General features: G+C 44.9%; 1 protein-coding gene across 2 annotated transcripts in view; it reads right to left on the bottom strand.

Annotated features, from left to right (window-relative positions):
• Positions 1–20,264, bottom strand: part of SYNPR (synaptoporin) — a 564,283-nt gene that overhangs the window by 329,516 nt on the left and 214,503 nt on the right. For both annotated transcript variants that reach the window (XR_009448487.1, XM_059663074.1), the window contains exon 4: positions 7,731–7,929. Coding sequence is in view for 1 of the 2 variants with exons in the window: in XM_059663074.1 (XP_059519057.1) it covers positions 7,731–7,929 (199 nt within the window). In the remaining variant the exon portion in view is untranslated. The remainder of the gene's footprint in view (positions 1–7,730; positions 7,930–20,264) is intronic.

The raw sequence follows: 20,264 nt of genomic DNA on the forward strand, positions 1-20,264 counted from the left end.
GTTTATTTGCCTTCATTTGTGGTGCCAACTCTACAAAAAATGTATTTGTTGATGCAAAATGTATAGATGATATATAGATTAAGAATCAGTTAAGGTTAGGTTCATATCCTTTTGTAATGTCAATAGTTCTTGTTTCAAAGAGTGAGGAGGTAGACACACACACACACACCACAAGAGTGTCAGATTCCAACAGGCATGCCTGTGACTGACAAGATGTATACTTTGGGGGCTTCAAATGATGTTATTATTTTTGGCATCAGACACACTGTACCTGGGCAGAACTTCAAGTCCAGTCTCCTCCACTCATCCTCTCGCCAGCCATCAGATGCTCTGGAGCTGTCTTTAGTATTAGCATTCCCACTGGGACCTGGTACACTGGCCCTGGGGAGGGAGAGCCTGGCTTCTAGCAGCGTACGCTTCCTCCCTAGATTACCAAAGCCCAGCTACTTGCTTCCTGCCGCTCATTTGTGGCGGAGCCATAATTATTAATGCAACAACATATACACGCTGCTCAGCCTGTGGAAACATTATCAATTGAAAGAAAATACACTTAGACATGAAGCAAAACTGAGAGAGAGAGAGAGAGAGAGAGAGAGAGAGAGAGAGAGAGAGAGAGAGAAGGGAAGGGGGAGATTTGAGAGGGAAGGGAGAGATTCTTCAGCAATTTACAAAACGCTCAGAGACTGCAAAGTCTGATTTCCATCTCTGATGACAGCCAAGTAAAGATGCAGTTGATAGAAATTAGCATGCAATTCTCTGAGCCTCTCTCTCGGCACCTGCCGCCTGTTTTCCCCCCTCGGTGATGGTCTTAGCCTGTGCTTGAGAATGAGGAGCCTTATTTTGTTGTGGGGAGGTAAATATCCATCTTCCAGGAACAGAAAGGTTAATTGAATGCTCAACCTATCAACTGGGGTCTTAGAAGTAGTCCTGAGTCAAGCTTTGCCCTTGGGGGACATGGAGGAGGCATTGCCTGGGTTGGAGGGCCCCGGGGGAAAGCAGAACTGGGAGGCCTGCAGACAGTTGCCGGAGGGCGGCTGCAATTTCCCTCCATGCGACTAAGGTGCTACCCAGTAATGGGCAGGAGAATAATTAAAATTAACAACCACGACAGTGTTACAATAGATGCTGTTAATTTGTCACCTCCTGTGCCTTTCCCTGTGTAGAGTGCTCTGCAGGCGCGAGCTCCTCCTTTGCTGTCGGCAGCCCTGTGAGTGTGCACCGTCATCAACTTCATTCTACAAGTGAAGTAACAGGCTCCCACTGTTCAACAGTAGCCATCAGGGGGTTACAACCCAGGACTTGGAGTTGAGCCACTGCCCTTCAGGTCATGAGTCTCAGAGTCGGAGCCCTCGCTCTGCCATTCACTTGTCCTCTGACCACTGGCGAGCTTCTCATCTCCCAAGGCCTCGTTTCCCAACGCTGGGCTCAATGAAGGCGAGTTAAAGGAAACTGCAGAGGGGGGCTGAGTCTGGCTGCTCCCCCGTTCTCTCAAGACTGTGTGGAGGCTGATGGGAAACATGGAAACTGGGGGATGAACTGGGCATGAGCGAATGGCGGCTGCTGTGCACTGCGCACCTGCACGGCAAACACTGCTCGTCCATGGAATGCCTTCGCTCGCCCGCTCTCCTTGATGGGAAAAGCAGTTGGCGTAATAGCTCCTTCCTTTGCCACTGCGTCTTAAGGTAGGCACTGATTCTCCTTAACTCCTAGAGCAGCTGCTTGAAACCAAACTTGCCGTGACAAGGATCCACCAAATGTGGGTTGGTGTTTACTATATACTCCTCCTTGGAGCATTCTGTCAGCTCTATAAGATAGGTTATATATATATATTATTGATTTTTTACAGAGAGGAAGGGAGAGGGATAGAGCGTTAGAAACATTGATCAGCTGCCTCCTGCACACACCCCACCAGGGTTGTGCCTGCAACCAAGGTACATGCCCTTGGCCGGAATCGAACCCGGGACCTTTCAGTCCGCAGGCTGACGCTCTATCCACTGAGCCTCACTGGTTACGGCTGTAAGATAGTTTTTAAAACCTACTTCACATTAATATGAAAAAGAGTAATGCCTCACAGTGTCAGTATTTGACACGAGATCTGAAAATGGCTCAGAATGTCCTTCCACAGAGATCCAGGCAGGAGACTGGCTTTAAAACTCTACTCGGAGGAACATGACACCATGGTGTCACCAGGTGTGACATCTCAGTTCCACAATCCTGCACCATCCAGGTGGCCTCTCTGCCTCTGAGAACTGGCATGCATTCATCTGCACAAGGAGGCACTTATGCAGCTTTGGTTTGACCTGATTTTCTTGCTAATGTGTCATTCAGCATCATTACGTTATTTCTAAGGACATTCAGATTTTTACTTAAAAGTGTACAATCTTGTCAAGCATATTCAGTAGAAAAAGATATCTTTAAAAATAGTCTTTGATAAGCCTGGCCCCAGTCTGTCTGTACTTGCTCACAACTGCTTGCAAATGTGTAGGAATCATTCTCGTAGTTTCTGATTTATAACACACCTCCATCCTGGGCATTTTACTTACTTATTTATTTATTTATTTATTCCTCACCTGAGGATATTTCTCTATTGATTTTTAGAGAGAGTGGACGAGAGAGGGAAAGACAGAGAGAAACATCGATGTGAGAGAAACACATAAATTGGTTGCCTCCTGCAAGCTCTCTGACCAGGGCCCAGGCTTGGGTGGAGCCTGTAACCGAGGTACGTGCCCTTGACTGGAATTGAACCCAGGATCCTGTGGTCTGCAGGCTGACGCTCTATGCACTGAGCCAAACCAGCTAGGGCCATCCTGGGCATTTTAAAAACTTCTTTCTCATCATGGACATCTTCCCTGTGCAACAGAGATCAATGGTTGCACAAGCAGGAATTCCAACTATCCTAATATCATCCATCACTCCACCTGGAATTTGAAGGCAAATAAAGCTTCCATTCCTCTTGACCATCAAATTTGAAGAGAAGTCTAGGGTTACAGGGCTTGGTTTCTCCATAACTAGAGATAGACAGTATAGGAGCTGTTCAGGTGTATAAGCCAATCTGTCTCAGTCACTTACACCCTCTAACTGCATAGCACATTGCCCAACAGGATTTGGGACCTTCTTGCATGGAGGTTATGAATTTGGGCCCTGGATTTGGAGAGACCTGGATTCTAGTTCTTTACCCTCTGGCTATTAGTGATGGAGGTGACCTGGGAGAATTGGGTAACCGAGCCTCCCTTTCCTCATCCAAAAATGTGAATAATAATATAAGCTATGGTTGTTATATTAAACTAGAGGCCCAGTGCACAAAAATTTGTGCACTCAGGGGGGAGGGGGGGTCCCTCAGCCCAGCCTGTGCCCTCTCGCAGTCTGGGACCCCTCAGGAGATAACAACCTGCTGGGTTAGGCCTGCTCCCGGGTGGCAGAGGGCAGGCCTGATTCCTAGGTGCAGCTCCTGGTTGGGCTCAGAGCAGGGCCGATTGGGGAGTTGGGGCGCCGCCCCCTGTCATGCACAGTGCAGGGAGATTGGGAGGTTGTGATGCCACCCTCAGTCATGCTCAGGGTAGGGCCGATTGGGGGTTGGGGCACCGTCCCCTGTCACACTCAAGGCATGGTCCATGGGGAGGTTGCGGTGCCACTCCCTGTCACGCACAGAGAAGGACCAATCAGGGGGTTGGGGCACTGCCCCCTGTCACTCACAGCAGGGCCCAAAAGGGGGTTGGGGCGCCACCCTCTATCACCCACAGAGCAGTGCCGATCAGGGGGTTGGGGCGCTGCCACTCTTACACTCAGGGCAGGTCCCATGGGGAGGTTATGGCTCTACCCCATCACACACAGAGCAAGGCCCGTGTGTGTGTGTGTGTGGGGGGGGCGGTTGGGGCGTCGCACCCTGTCACACACAGAGCTGCAGGGCGATCAGGGGATTGGGGAGCTCCCCCCTATCAGGCACAGAGCAGGGCTGATCAGGGGGTTGGGGCGCCTTCCCATGTCACGAACAGAGCAGGGCTGATAGGGAGGTTGTGGCACGGACCCCTGTCACACACAGAGCTGCAGGGCAATCAAAGGGTTTGGGTGCTGCCCCCTGTCACGCTGATCCCAGTGCCAGGAGGCCTCGCGGCTCTGCTGATCCCGGTGCTGGGAGGCATATTACCCTTTTACTATATAGGATAGAGGCCTGGTGCACGGGTGGGGGCCAGCTGGTTTGCCCTGAAGGGTGTCCTGGATCAGGGTGGGGGTCCCCACTGGGGTGCCTGGCCAGCCTGGGTGAGGGGATGATGGCTGTTTGCAGCTGGTCACACCCCCTTCAGGTTGGGGGTCCCCACTGGGGTGCCTGGCCAGTCTGGGTGAAGGGCAGAGGGCTGTTTTCAGGCTGGGGGTGACTGAAGCTCCCAACTGCTCCTTTTTTTCTTTCTTTCTTTTTTTTTTATTCTGGGCCAGCTTTAGCTTTGAGGCTTGGCTCCAGCTCTTAGGCCTCCGCTGCTGAAAGTATGTTTCTGGCCTTTGCTTACAATGTTGCGATCCTGCTGGCTGAAGTCCAGCAGTATTTGTTACATAGTTGCTTAGAGTTGCAGGTCAGAGGCCTGCAGTGCAGGCGGGGAATGTTGGTTTCCTCTGTCACTGAAGCAAGCAAGCCTCATGTTAGTTTCAAGCTGCCTGGCTGCCGGCTGCCATCTTGGCTGACAGTTAATTTGCATATCACCCTGATTAGCCAATGGGAAGGGTAGCGGTCGTACACCAATTACCATGTTTCTCTTTTATTAGATAGGATAAGCTCAACACATAGTAGAAACTCAATCAATACTAGTTGATATTATCGTTGTCCTATCAACACCATGACCATCCTCAACACTTTCCCACACATTAACCTTATCTGTGCGTGATCTGTAATGCCATGTCCTAGAGCAGTGTTTCTCAACCTTCTGGCCCTTTAAATACAGTTCCTCATATTGTGACCCAACCATAAAATTATTTTTGTTGCTACTTCATAACTGTCATGTTGCTACTATTATGAATCGTAATGTAAATATCTGATATGCAGGATGGTCTTAGGCGACCACTGTGAAAGGGTCGTTCGACCTTCAAAGGGGTCGCGACCCATAGGTTGAGAACCGCTGTCCTAGAGGATTACAGAGCCAGATGATAAATTAATTTTTATCTTAGAATGATACCTGACTTCTTTAAATTGCTTGAGTTAGTTCATGTCAGCATCATATAGTAACTTTGTTGTTTCAGACTAAGCTTATTTGACTTGGAGAATCCTAAATTACAGAACGAAGAAAAATGAGCGTTTTGTTAAAAACAAAACAACAAAAAAGAATAGATGATAAGAAGAACAGAAATGCCCAAGTAATGATCAGTAGCCCTCTTTCTGAATAAATAGGATTGGGTCATATTGTTAACATATGAACCAAAGTTTTTCTAGTTTTTTTTAAAAATTGGTTTTAGAGAAAGGAAGGGAGAGAGCAACATCAATCAGTTGCCTCCCACATGTGCCCCGACTGGGAATCAAACTTGCCATCCATTGGTGTAAGGGATGACGTTCCAACCAGTGGAATCACACTGGCCAGGGCAGTTTTCCTAGTTTTTAAGAGTTTTCTTAGGTATAAGCCACCTTCTGGAGATCTTGCTCGCACTGTGGATTTGCTTTAACCTGCGAACTCATAATGAAAGGTGGGTCTAATAGCCCTCTCTTCCGCCCCCAATCGCAGCCAGTCATGGCGGGATTGGAATTGGCAAGGCTTGCCCTGTGCAGCTGCAATGGCATCACGCTGGTCCTCACCACCTCTGTGACTCTTAGGACGCAGGCTCATTTTAAAGTTAACTGTTATCAGCTGAGTAAGTTTCCTCGAGGAGCCTGTCCTTTTTTATAACTAGAACTAGAGGCCCGATGCACGAAATTCGTGCAAGAGTAGGCCTTCTTTCCCCCAGCTGCTGGCATCGGCTTCTCTCAGGCACCCAGGACATAGGCTTCCCTTGCAGCCCTGGCTTCGTCCAGAAGGTCATCTGGTCTAATTAGCATATTATGCTTTTATTATTATAGATATGGGAGGCATTTAATCAATCACCCTATTATATTTCTTTGTAACAAAAATATGTATCTAAATTTGCTTGACTTTTTACTTACCAGTGACCCTAATGCTTTAAGTATCAAAATTTTACTTTGGGTTGGGTGATCATTACAAATATTATGAATGTGTTCTTGTCCAAAACAACATAAATTTTAATAAATAGTTTTAAATTTAAAAAGTTAAATTGTTATTAGAAATGTATGTGTTGATTTAACTTCATTTGTATTTGGGGAGAGAAATATTATTTATGTCTACAATGAGACATGATTCAACATAAATTCTATTCCCATTTTTCATTTTCTATATGTCTTGAGAATGCTTGCTCACATAAATGAATAGGTGAGAATGACTGAAATTTTGCTATAGTGATGTCATTAATTACTTTGAATTCCATCTGAGTGACATCCCTCAGCCCACCAAAAATTATTTGTGATGATCTATCAGCTGAAAAGTAGATTGGGACTTGCATTTTATTGAAAGAAAAAAAATGGAAACCTTTTTTATATCAAAACAGTACATTACCTAAGCATTACCATCACTCACTTTTGTCAACACCAACACCAACACCAATATTTCAAATGGTCCTTTCTTTAGTGCCTCAAAGGCTTTGTACCCTAGCAATCTGCTGTGCAGTAATATTTGGAATAAAAAAAAGATGCTTTTCTTTCTTAAAATGGAGCAGGTAATTAAGAAAGAAAACAGCAAGATGTTTTTTAATGTAGGAAGTTCTCAGTAAGATACATTTTAGGTAAATGTACATGTGAAGGTTGAGAAATTTAAGTTTTATTTTCTTAAAATTATCCATGACCATGTACCTCTGAGAGTTGTTGTGTCCTCCTAAGTCTACGTGTGTCCCTGTTTGCGTATGCTGGTTTCACCCATTGAGTTCATGAACCATTGTATAAGAAAAAGCAAATAGGAAAGAGTTGGTGGTGGAGGGAGAGAGAGAGAGAGAGAGAGAGAGAGAGAGAGAGAGAGAGAGAGAGAGAGAGAGAAATAGAAATGAGAGAGATATTCAGAGATGGAGAACTCCGTTTTCAAACTAAATAGCTCTGTGCCCAGTATGCCATATAAATACTAAGGCAGTGGTTCTCAACCTTGGCTGCACATTAGAATCACCTGGGAATCTTTTTAAAATCCTGATTTCTGGGCTTCATCCTCCAGAAATTTTGTTTCTTTGTTATGGGGTGAGGCCACAAATTTCAGAGGATGAGGCCCAGAAATCAGGATTTTAAAAAGATTCCCAGGTGATTCTAATGTGCAGCCAAGGTTGAGAACCACTGTACTAATGGAATACACAATTCAAATAAGCAGAAGTCGCACTGTCTAAATAACCAGTGAGAAGAATGGTCTACCACCGCCATATGCTGGAATCATAAATACACCTCCAGCAAGCCTCACTACTCTTTCCTTGATCTCACGAGATTTCCAATTATTTATTTCAGATGAGTTGGTAGCAAGTCTTGTAATACTTTTCCAACACAGGGGCACAAAAGAATGACAGCCATCATGTTTTTAGTTTAGATCCAGGAGATTTGGATGAAAAAGAAAGCGCTTCCCTTTAAAATACCTGCTTTGAGGGCTCAGGTAACCCCGAAGCCCCTCAGGCCCTGGAAAAAGAAAGCAGAGGGGTCAGAAGCAAGTTATTGCAGAAAGCAAACCACTTACAATGAGCGGGCCCCGGTTGTTCTCCCGATACTTGTTCTGGAAGAAAATGTAAACGACGGTGGCGGCCAAGGAGTAGAGGAAGGCAAAGACGGCCACGGTGACGAAGAACTCTGCTGAAGACGAGGAGTCCCCGGTCAGCGCCAGCTTCTCCCGCTCCTTTCCCTCGCAGGTCGGCACCTCGAATGTCACCTGGTGCAACCTAGTGACAGATTTAAGGACACTCCCTGTAAGATGCTGTGGCGAGAAAACTGGATGCCATGTCTGGTAGGCGTACTCTGTGCCTTGCCCTGCGCTCAGCACTGTTCCATTGTGCCCCATGGGGCTCCTCCCTCGCTGTGGCTTTCACATTTCAGGTGTCACAAGAGACAGCTAAGCGGCCAAGGAGAGCAGCTCTAGACCCGGCTTCCTGCAACTGCCTGCACCTGGATCCGGCCTAACTGTTCACCCCCACCCACATAAGAGACATATAAACACCCTGCCCTCCCTACTCTTGTTGGATGACACTGATATACTGGCCTCAGCCCGCTGGGAGAGAATCCTATATAATAAAAAGCTAATATGCAAATCGACTTAACAGTGGAACTACAGGTCACTATGACACACACTGACCACCAGGGGGCAGACGCTCAATGCAGGAGCTGCCCCCTTGTGGCCAGTGAGCTCCCACGGGGGGGGGGGGGGGGGGAGCACCACTAAGCTAGAAGTCAGGCTCATGAGTGGGGAGCGAGTGGCAATGGTGGGAGGTCTCCTGTCCCTGCGGCAGCGCTAAGGATGGGCTCCTGGACTGTAAGAGGACGCAGGCCGGGCTGAGGGACGCCCACTCCCACCCCCACCCCCAGCGCATGAATTTCTTGTGCCAGGCCTCCATATTTTTTAAACGCTCACAACGTCTCTTGGCCTGGCTCCTGTGGGTGCGGACCTAACCATGTCCACATGTTCTAAAGCACAGTGGGGAGTGATCGGGGAGTTGTATGGCCTATGAGACAAGTTCGCTAATGAAATGACAGAGATCATAGCTGCAAACGTGGAAGCCAATGTTGCAGTTAAACACCATGCCGTTGGGTTTCACAGCAGCTGTCCCTGGGGAGAGAGGGGAGGAGGAAAAGGAGGGACACCTGAAATGATGACAAATTAGACTATGACATCCTCCTGCTTAAATTCTGCCGGCCTTTCTCATCTGAACTCGGACTCAAAACCTGACTCCTGAATGCGATCTTACCTCATGGTCATGGTCTTGGCTAAGGGTCTTTTCCCTGACAGTCCCCTTTCCCTACATTACTCTGAGCCCTGTTATTGCCATGTGGGTGTGAGCTCAAATGCCTTCTCCTGGGATAGCCTTTTCCTGCCCATTAATCTGAAATAGCTCCCTTTCCTTAGACATTTCTGTCACATCACCCTGCTGAATGTCACTCATAGCTCTCCTCACCAGACTCACCATCTTGGTAACATATTTAATTACTCATTTTTTTCTGTCTCCACTGCCCCCTCCATTACCATGGGGATCCTAATATTCTCCTCTGTGTATCCAAAGTCCTGACACTTGTTAGCCACTCGCTAATTAGGACTTGGATAAGTCAATGAACACTTTTGATTCTGTAAGATAACTGACAGATCCTAATTTGACTGAACTTCTGGTTTAGACAGTAAATTCTATCAGGATAGCAACCAGGCTCAATATATTACTTAATAGAGAAAATAAGATTTGGGGTCAGGGTCGGGGGGGGGGGGGGGCGGGGAGGTGAGGTGAGTGACGTGTGCAATACTTCCTGCTCCATAAATGACAGCGAAGGAAGGAGTGTGAACTAGACGGTAAACTGTAATTCAATACAGGACCCCAAATTCTGCTTCTCGGAAATGACCAATTACTCCTTGACTGTGGAAGGCGCTCAGAAATCGGCATAAACGAAGTCTAACAATATCAGTAAAGTAAAAACCACTTGGAAAATTATCTTTAAAAGTAACAATGATGATACTTTTGTATCATTGATGAACCTTTTAAATTCCTAACTTATACTTAGGAAGTATTTTTCTTACTAAGCAACACTTGAGCCCTTTGAGAAAGATTGGTTGTGCACATTCTCTTATAGTTTAGAAATAATATAGTGACGAAATACAGCAAATACCATATTGGAGCATTTCACATGTGTCAGATACTGTGCTCTACAGGCATTAATTGATTTAAATTCCATGGCAACTGTGTAATGTGGGTACTTCACTGCCCCTCCCCCCTTTGCAGATAAAGAATTAGGCTTAGAAGGATTAAGTAATTTGTCTAAGACATAAGACTTTTTGGGCCAGGGATTAAATTTGTGTCAGACTCAAGAGCTTGATTTTTTTTTAACTTTGGCATTAACTGTTTCTGTTAAATAATGAGAATATTAACTGGATGAATGTTGTTGCTTTTTTAAAGTGAAGCCGGGGCACCACTAGCATCAGGACCATTAGGGTCTTGGTAAAAACATATTTTCCAGGGCCTTGTCCAGACCCACTGAGTAGAAATCTCTAGGGGTGTAGCCCTGTTAACGGCCAAGAAGAACAGGCCAGTGCCCCCCAAGCTACTACGTCTCAGAAACCTGTTCTTTTCCATTCACTGCTTGATGTGAGAAAGGACTGCTATGTTACACAGTCCACTTGACTTTGCTTGTGTCCCTGAGCCTCCTCCTGTTTCTCATCAAACAGAAGCGTGTGCACCTTCAGTAAAGACCAGGGAAACAGAAGCATTCATCATGGTTTTATTGTAGAACCTGTTTCCTCCCCTAGCGGAGATATTGAAATATCTGTTTCTCAGTAGTTTGGTCTGTGGGAAGTCTGAAAAATGAAATTGACTTAAAAGGTAATCACGCGAATTGTTCCGACAGAGGTGATTCTCAGATAATGTGTACTTTTTTTCCTCAATGTTTTGTAATATGTCATTCACTCAACAAATGTTTAACAAGCAGATATGTAGTTCACAGGGTGGCTAGATGCTGGGCAGAGAGTGGAAAACAATGATGAGACAGGATGGTCCCTGCCCATGTTGAACTTCAGGTTTAGAGGGAAAAGAAAGGTTTTCTGAAAGGAGCCTTGGCTAGTGGGGGTGGGATGGTCAAGACAAAATTCCCCACAGGAGTGATTTTTAAGCTGCAGCCTGAAAAATGAGTAGAAATTATCCCAATGTTGGGATTGGAATAAAAGTGTTAGCAAGATTAGATTGGAGTAACAAGAAAAATCAGAATAACATGAAAAAGGGAATTTTCAAACAAGTTCAGCAGGTGGAAATGAAAATGGGGCAGCCACTTTGGAAAACAGTCTGGCAGTTTTTTAGATAGTATAGTGTAGAGCCATCCCATGATCCAACAATCCCTCACCTAGATCCGTACCCAAGAGGAGTAACACGTTTCTGCACAAAAGAACTTGCACAAGAATGTTCACGGCAGCCCCGAGTGGAAACAGCCAGATGTCTATCAGCTGGTGAATGGCTAAACGACATGTGGCACAGCCACAGGATGGAATATTATTTCATGCATCAGCATTAATGAACCTTGAAAACCCTATGCTAGTGAAGGAACCGGACACAGAGGACCCTCTGTCTGATTACATGCATAGGAGATGTTCAGAATAGGCAAATTTATGGAGATAAACAGAGTTAGGGCTGGGGAGGATGGGAGAATTGGGGAGGGTGGCTAAGTGTTAGAGGATTTCCTTTGGGGTAATAAAAATGGCCTAGGACTGATTGTGGTGATGGACGCACAACTCCACAAATACACTTGAATTGCACATTTAAAAGGAATGGATTGTATGGTATATAACCGACATCTCAATAAGCAGGAAATAGTACCATATGTACCAAGATCCTGCAGAGGCAAGTTGCAGAGCACATGGGAGGAGAGAACTATGAGGTTGGAACTGGAATATTGCAGGAAAGGGGGCGGTGCAGGATGAGATGGAGAAGTAGCCAGGAGTCCCCATTGTGGGGTCCTGTGGGCCAGGTTATAGCTCTGCGATTTATCTTAAGACAAACACTGGGAAAATTTTCTTACAATAAACAATGTATATAAAAAAAAAGCAAGCAGAGCAGTGTCACCTGCCACAACCATTTGGCTGCATACACACCAGCTTTCCAGGTGCTAGGACACACTTCAGATCAGCCATGCCCCCAGAGGCCAGCTCCCTCAGCTAATTCCACAGACAGGGTCTGCAGTCGTGTGTGCTGGGGACAGCGTGGAGGGGTAGAATAAAATAATTGTTTATTTTCTATGCAATCAGCTGAATAGCAACATTTCCCCTGTTGCTAACTAATTATATTGATTTACAGTAAATGTTAATTGCGCTTATCGATACAAGGAGAAAAAATCACTGACAAATCTGCTTTGCTTGTGAACACCAATGATCTATAGCTTGGTATTTGGCCCACGAGCCACACTGGGGTGCAAGCAGGGGAAAGAGGAGAAATGGAAGGAGGGGTCATTTATAAAGAAAAAGCACATGAGCTCAAAGTAGTCTGAGCATGATAATTCATATCACTGAATATTTGAATGTTGTATGAAGGTATATATTACTAAATATATATCCTATATAATAAAGAGCTAATATGCAAATGGTCATCACGCCCTTGCACCCTCACGCTGGGCCAGGGACCTGAGGCTGTGCCCCCCGCCTGGCAGGGCTTGATGGGGGACCTGAGGCTGCGACCCCCGCCCTGCAGGGCTTGATGGGGGTGGGGCCGGCCGGGTCTGGGTCTCGCATCATTTCAAGGCACGTATGGGTGGACAGGGACTTGATTCTGGGTCCCACGGCATGCCCCAGACTCTGACAGGAGGGAGATTTTCATATACATTTTACTAATTTTCTTTCATCTCTTATAGAGAAAGGGCAAATAGGAATATTAAAATATTTCCTCTAATTAATTTCCTTTTAATGTGCACAAATTTTGTGCATCGGGCCACTAGTATATACATAACAGAAAGGTTCCTTTAAGTAACAGTCAGGGAGCAATTGCTGAGCCTGCAAAAGAGACCAAATCCAATTTGTTGATTTCAAATGCATAACTCCCTTCTTGGCTGGCCCAGCTCAATCAAGGGGAAATTGAATGTCTCTGGGTTTTATTGCATAATGTCAATCAATGAAAAGATTCCATGTTATAGTTATTTTTCCAATTTTTACCAGTGCTGAAACACAGCCCTTTAAACAGTTCACTGCTGCTTCATTCAAACTGAAGGAACTACTTGGTATGCCACAAACCTTAGTTCTGTTGGGAGGGCTTGGAAAAATATGAAGCAAGTTGGTGTTTTGTTAATAAAAAGATGTACAAGAATGATGGCCCTCGTTTTTCAACCTCCAGGAATTGTGCTAGGTTCTTTATCGACTGCTTCTCACTTAATGTTCATAGCAACTTTCTTAGGCAGGTGCTATTGCCACCATCATTATACAGATGAGGAAACCGAGGCTTGGGTGGGCGCTGAACTTGAGTTCACATGGCCAGGGGAGGGCAGAGACGCGTCTGCAATGCAAGTAGATTGGGAGGAGCCTACACGAGTAACCACTTCTTCCTCTGTTTCAAAAGTTACAGCATCCCTAGGTTTCCAGCTGAATGTGTGCAAGAAAACGTCCAAGCCAGCTTTCCCTGGCCATCTGAGCTAAGGGTAGACTGACAGTTCATGCTGAATAGGATTCTAAACCAATACTCATCCCACTTCCACCTTGAAATTTGTGCATCGGGCATTGTACAAGGTGCCCAGCAATGACAAGGTTGAATCCCTGTGTAGAACAACCAACAGGAAGTTGTTAGGAGCTTCCTGGTTTCCAAATGTCGTCCAGGATCACCCTAACATCTGCCTCAGAAGCGCGCAGAGGGCAAATGACCTGAGGGCAGCAGGTACTGAAACTGTGGTCATCATAGTGACCGTAGTTCTGTTTAGAAAGTGAGATTCTGGGGTAAAGGAAAGCACAGGTTTGCCGTCAGTAGCATGCCATTATGGGCATATGCTAATAACACTTGAAATTATTGACAATATCTTTCACCAGATGTGGAAGAAAACAGGACTAAAGCTGCCAACAGTCCATCTGGGGGAGGCTCAGTGCAGGACAGTAAGGACATGTCCCAAGGGGTGATCCTGACCAGGAGCAAGTGTGGAGAGCATTCAGGGTGTTGGGGAGCAGGCTGCTGCCACTGAATCTTGAGAGCCAGAGTTCAAGTTGCCAAGGGAAGACCAGAAGGCAGACTGGTGGGGAGCACGTTTCTCTCGACTATTTTCACAGCCCCTGTTCAGTCCTTCATACCAGTTGATAGACGTTAATCCTCCTGCTCCATTTTCTTCTCTCTCTTCCCAATATGAAATATTGGCATTTATCTGGTTTTAGATGGCTGTTTCGTTGGCTAGCCATGTGTGTATATAATAAATGTGTTTATGTGTGCATTTACACACTCACACACACATCCTACTTGTTCAGCCTATGTGATTCACAACATACACAAATCACTACAAAATCCTGGGAGTTTATAAACACTTTCTGACATTGCATTTTATTTTTTTCTTCCCAGCAAACTTCCCCATTTTACAGATGAGGACGTTGGAGCTCAGTCATCATGAAAGAATCACCAAAGATCACCCAGTTAGCCCTGGCCGGTGTTTCCAGTGGTTAGAGCATCAGCCTTCACACTGAAGGGCTACAGGTTCAATTCCCCATCAAGGGCACGTACCTGGCCCCAGTCGAGGTGTGTGTGGGAGACAACCAATTGATGTGTCTCTCTCACATTGATGATTCTCTCCCGCCCTCCCTCCCTTCAACTCTCTCTAAAAATCAATGGGAAAAAATATCCTTAGTGAGGATTAACAAAAAAGTCACACAGTTGGCAGAGAAGAGGCAAACTTAGAACCCAGGCTTTCTGATACCCAGCTGAAAGATTTTTACTTATGACCCAAATTCCATTTCTAAGTTTTTCAGACCACCAAATTCTACGTTATGATCAAGTCCTTCATTCATTCCAAAGGGATTTATCGGGCCCAAGTGCCAGTCATCAGAGAAGCTGACAGAAAGGCAATGAGTTGTGAGAAACAGAAATAGAGATTATTGAGGAGGCTGAAAAGGACACACCCCCTCTGTCTGTCACTTTCCTGGTTTCTTGCTGAACCTGGAGCATGGCATTTGCTAATGCTATTTAGGATAATGAGAGTGATTCCACTTCTACTCCTGACTGCCAATCAACAACTGACATTTATTGAGCACATTGTAGGCCAGGCACCCTGCCAACTGTTTTCACATATTATCTCACTTCGATTTTCACACTTGATCAGGTGGGCAGTATTACCCTTGTTTAGGGACAAGGAAAGTGAGGCGCAGAGCAGGTAAGTGACTTGTTGAAGTGAGAGCCTTGAAACAATCTACATGACCCCAAAGCTCTTACTTATAACCTCTCATGTGAAAACTTTCCCCCCACTCTAAATATTTTTTTCTTTAGGATAATAATTTTTACAATTTTGTTCCTTTATATGCATACTTTTTTCACATATTAGAATTTTGTGACTAACAAGTTTTAAAATATAGGGAAATAGCGCAAAGATTGAGACTAATAGTGAACTTTGAAAATTGAGCTAAAATTCACATGAAAGGTAAAGTTATAGAAGACTTTTTACCATATTATTTATTTACGTATTTATTTTATTAATCCTCACCTGAGGATATTTTTTCAATTGATGTTTTTTTAGAGAGTGGAAGGGAGGGCAGGAGGGAGAGTGAAAGAGAAAGAGAGAGAGAGAGAGAGAGAGAGAGAGAGAGAGAGAGAGAGAGAGAGAGAGAAACATTGATATGAGAGAGGCATTGATTGGTTGCCTCCCACACGCAGCCTGGCCCCGACCTGGACCAGGGATCGAACCTACAACCCAGGTATGTGCCCTTGATAGGGAACCGAACCCAAAACCAACAGTTAGGTGCAAGGGCCTATGCTCCAACCACTGAGCAACACTGGCCATGGCCAGTCATTTTTTACTTAACCTTGGTTTTTCAAAAACAGCTTCATTTTTCAGGCTTGCAAGAACAGCATGTATTCACTGAAAATATTTTCTTAAAAACAAAATAAAACTAAGTGAAAGACAAAATGCTGTACTTCTGCTCTTAAACACAATAGGGGCATTTCTCCCTGATGCGATTATGCACTAAATACATTAAAGTTTATTGTCTCCAAAGGAATTTTCCATTGCGTTTTTGTGCTCTCTACCATAAGAAAAGATCATTTTTAGAAGGAGAGTAATAATAAATATCAAGCAGAGGGAACTGAGCTAGACATTGGAAAATGCAGTCAAGGTTTCTGCCAACAATATCCTTCCACAGGATTCACTGTGCGAGCACACCTGAGGGTAAGATGGGAAGTGGCTGCCCCTCTCCCAGCCCGCCACCTTCATCTCCATGGGCCAGAAAGACATTTATCCAGTTGTTGGAAACTATATTATACTGAGAGGGATCTTATCAAGTCTCAGCTTCCCCCACACAAGTCTGTATTTATGTAGATAAACATTTTTTTAAATATATTTTATTGATTTTTTACAGAGAGAAAGGGAGAGAGATAGAGAGCTAGAAACATCGATGAGAGAGAAACATCGATCAGCTGCCTCTTGCACATCCCCCACTGGGGATGTGCCTGCAACCCAGGTACATGCCCTTGACCGGAATCGAACCTGGGACCCTTGAGTCCGCAGGCCGACACTCTATCCACTGAGCCAAACCAGTTTCGGCTGTAGATAAACATTTTAAAATAAAAAAGTAGACTTCCACGCGATTCAAAAGGCGTGGTTGGTAGAGACCAGGGCTTGAAGGGAGCCCGAGGGAAGGGAAGCTCTATAGAACGCATGCAATGGCTGCAAAGAAGCCGGGTGGGTCTCCATGCTGTCGCTTGTGACTTTCAGTTCTTCAAATAGAACTTGAGTCATGGAGAACTCAGCCTGCCCCCACACTGTCAAATTAAAATAGATAATGAGGTCGTTATCTGTTGTTGTAGGGAGCATCCTTTTTTCTCTCGTGTTCGTCTTCCCTGAACTGTGCTCTACTCAAGTGGATCATGAAAACAAAACCAGCCCCAGAGCTTTTCTCTTTAAACTCGAATGTCCAGATAACTGCCGGCCTGTCCATTTTATGAGACTGGTATAGAAATGCTTCATGAATAAACAACATACAATATTTGATCAAAAGCTATTTATAACAGTCAAAACACATATATAGGCAGCAGGAGAGAGGGCAGCAAAAACCTGAGCGGACCTTTGGCTTAGAATTTAGGTCAAATTGACTTATTAATTCAGTCAAAATACGTTATTTGCAAAAATTCAGTCAATAGAAACGTGTTTAGAGGAAGCAAATGTAAGTTTCCTTATAATTCCATCTCCGGGATTAACAATTTAAAAAATGGAGATCAAGCAGGGTCTTCACGCTGCTGTTCATTACCTAATAATATGGCTACGGCACAGCTCTTTATTTTAGAAAGATCTACCTTATTCTTTTTTTAAATATATTTTATTGATTTTTTACAGAGAGGAAGGGAGAGAGATAGAGAGTTAGAAACATCGATCAGCTGCCTCCTGCACACCTCCTACTGGGGATGTGCCCGCAACCCAGGTATATGCCCTCGACTGGAATCAAACCTGGGACTTTTCAGTCCACAGGCTGACGCTCTATCCACTGAGCCAAACCGGTTTTGGCTACCTTATTCTTTTTAACACTCCTATAATACACCCTCAGGATGTATGAATTACCATGTGGTGCAGAATGTTCTGCGGAGTCACACAGTCCACTGGTGGGCTTTTGATAGTTTCCCACCTTTACCTATTAAAACAATGGCTTGGACATGTGTCTTTGGCTATTTGTGTGATAACTTTCTTCAGGTAAATTTCTAGAAGCAGAACTCCTGGGTAAAGGAATGTATTAGCCTGGGTTCTCCAGAAAAACAGAGCTCATAGGATCTACGTTTTAAGGAATTTCTTTCCAGGACTTGGCTCATGTGACTGTAGGGCAGGCAAGTCTGAAAGGCATAGGGCAAACCAGCGGCTGGGGAGTCAGGTAAGAGTTTATTACAGTCTTGAGTCCAAAGCCTGGAAAACCGGAATTCCCATGTTGCAGACTGAAGGCAGAAATCCTTCCTTTACAGGAAACCTCATCAGACCTTCACCGGGTTGATGCCACTTTGCGGAATAATGGAATGCACTGCATTTACGTATCGTAGAGCTTGCATGTAAGTGGCAATTATAGTTACTATTGTTAGGTGAACTGCAAACAGCTTCCCACATTCAAAATTCAAGTTGTAAGTCTAATAACTAAAGTTGATTTTAAAAAAATCCAAATGCTTTCAAAAAATAAGTTTCAAAGACCTGGAAACATGGCATAGTCTATTACTACATTGCTCTGTCAAAAGGCCACCCTATAAGCAGTTACTTGGTCATTTTCTGTTGCTGCTTGCTGTCATTTCATTCTTCACATAATAACTGGTCTCTTGAAATGTTCAGTATAGAGAACCTAACAGAACCCTCGCTGGCTAAGAAACTCAATTTATCTGAATTTCAATATTCCAGATTATAACGAAACCAGTAATAATCACTTACACATATGGAACAAAACGCAATCTCCTTTAAACCACTAAAAAGCTGTTGCCTTGTCAAGTGGCTATGGAATCGTAAATTTCTAATTTTCGGTTATTAATGTAATCATAAATACAGAAATCCTTCTTGTAAAAAAGTCTAAGACACAAGGAAACATTGTTCATTTTAGTTAACTGGAAACAGTTTCTTTAACATATTTATCAGCTCGGGATAGGAAAAGTGCCCTTTATTGCCAGCAGATATAATGTCACCCATGTTCCCAATGAGTTGTCAGCAACCAGGGGATTAATCATACGATCTTCAAATTGTATTCAGAACATGATGTGTAAGAATTCATTTTCCACACAGCAACCAGAAATCTCTTAAAAACCTAAATCAGAGCATGTCACTCCCCTGCATAAAATTCCCTTCCAATGTTCCCCCTGGCACTCGGGGCCACGTCCAAACTCTGACCCTCGCCCACAGGACCGACATCACCTGGGTCTTGCCTAATTGTTTGTTATTATCATACTTGCTACTTGATACTTTGTCTTTCTAGAACTCAACGTTCCCCTGCCCCCTGGGCCTTTGAACCTGCTTCCAAGTTGTCCATGGTCCACTTCATCTTTTCATTCATGTCTCAATTCAAATGTGACCACTTCTGGGAGGCCTCCCTTGACCAACTAATCTAAAAGGCATGTCCCACCCCTAGTCACATGTTGCTTTAATTTGTTTTACTTATCGTTCCTATTGCCTGTCTGAAGTTATTCTATTTGTGAACCTCTGCTTTGCCTGCCGAAAGTAGCATGAAGGCAGGGATCCCGTTTATTTTGTCTACCTCTCTATTACTGAGCATCAGGTCAAATCTGGATCACAGTGAATACCCAATTCTTATTTGTTAAATAGAAAAATGAAGAAGGGAGGGAGGGAGAAAAATAAAGATAGAAAGAGAATGGATAGATCACAGTGATTCTTAGATGTTTTCTGGAAGCGGAGCCAACTGTTACCTCATGGGATTGTGGAAAGAGATGCCTCACTGTCCTGTAAGAAGAAACCAGACTCAGAGAGGTGAAGGCACTTGACCAAAGTCACATAGTGCGAGGGTCCCAACTGAAGCCTTCTGCTCCTAGACCAGGGGACCTTCCTCTGCTCTGCAACTCCTACAAGAAAGAAACTCTCACCCTGACCAGTTTGGCTCAGTGGATAGAGCGTCGGCCTGCGGACTGAAAGGTCCCAGGTTCGATTCCAGTCAAGGGCATGTACCTTGGTTGTGGGCACGTCCCCAATAGGGGGTGTGCAGGAGGCAGCTGATCGATGTTTCTCTCTCATCGATGTTTCTAACTCTCTATCCCTCTCCCATTCTCTCTGTAAAAAGTCAATAAAATATATTTTAAAAGAAAAGAAAAGAAAGAAGCTCTCTGGTAACCCAGAGAGGCCATACCTGGATGCTGGAATGACCAAAGGGATAAGGAGTCAAAAATGGAAGTCACCCATTCTGGGGCCTGCTAGAGAAGCTCAACAAAGAGCCCCCCCCCCCCCCCCCCGGCCTTCTCAGTCAGGCATTTCGCACAGACCCATGTCTCTAAGCCGCAGCTGTGCCTCTTGTGCAGGCTTTGCCCCAGTGCCAGGGCCAGGCCGACGCCTCACTCATTCATTCACCCCATCATCTCCGGCAAGCCAAGCACTGTGGTCAGGATCATGGATGTCAGAGTAAACGACATGGAGACGGTCTCTGCTCTCAGAATCTTTGCTCTAATGAGAGCAGACAACTGAACAACCTGTTTCAATAAATGGCAATGAGGGTGAAGTCCAGGATATGGAGGGTTCTAAGCTGGTCTAGGGGACCAGGGAAGGCTTCCTGGGGGAGGTGAGCTTAAGTGAAGTCTGAAGGGTGAAGAGAGACAGGGAAGGGAGGAAAGGAAGGCTCCAGGCCTGAAGGTGAGAAAGTGTGTAATTTGAGGAAGTTTTCTTTTAGAAAGAGGAAAAAAATGGCATA

Source organism: Myotis daubentonii, chromosome 14 (genome assembly GCF_963259705.1).
Source record: "Myotis daubentonii chromosome 14, mMyoDau2.1, whole genome shotgun sequence".
NCBI lineage: Eukaryota > Metazoa > Chordata > Mammalia > Chiroptera > Vespertilionidae > Myotis > Myotis daubentonii.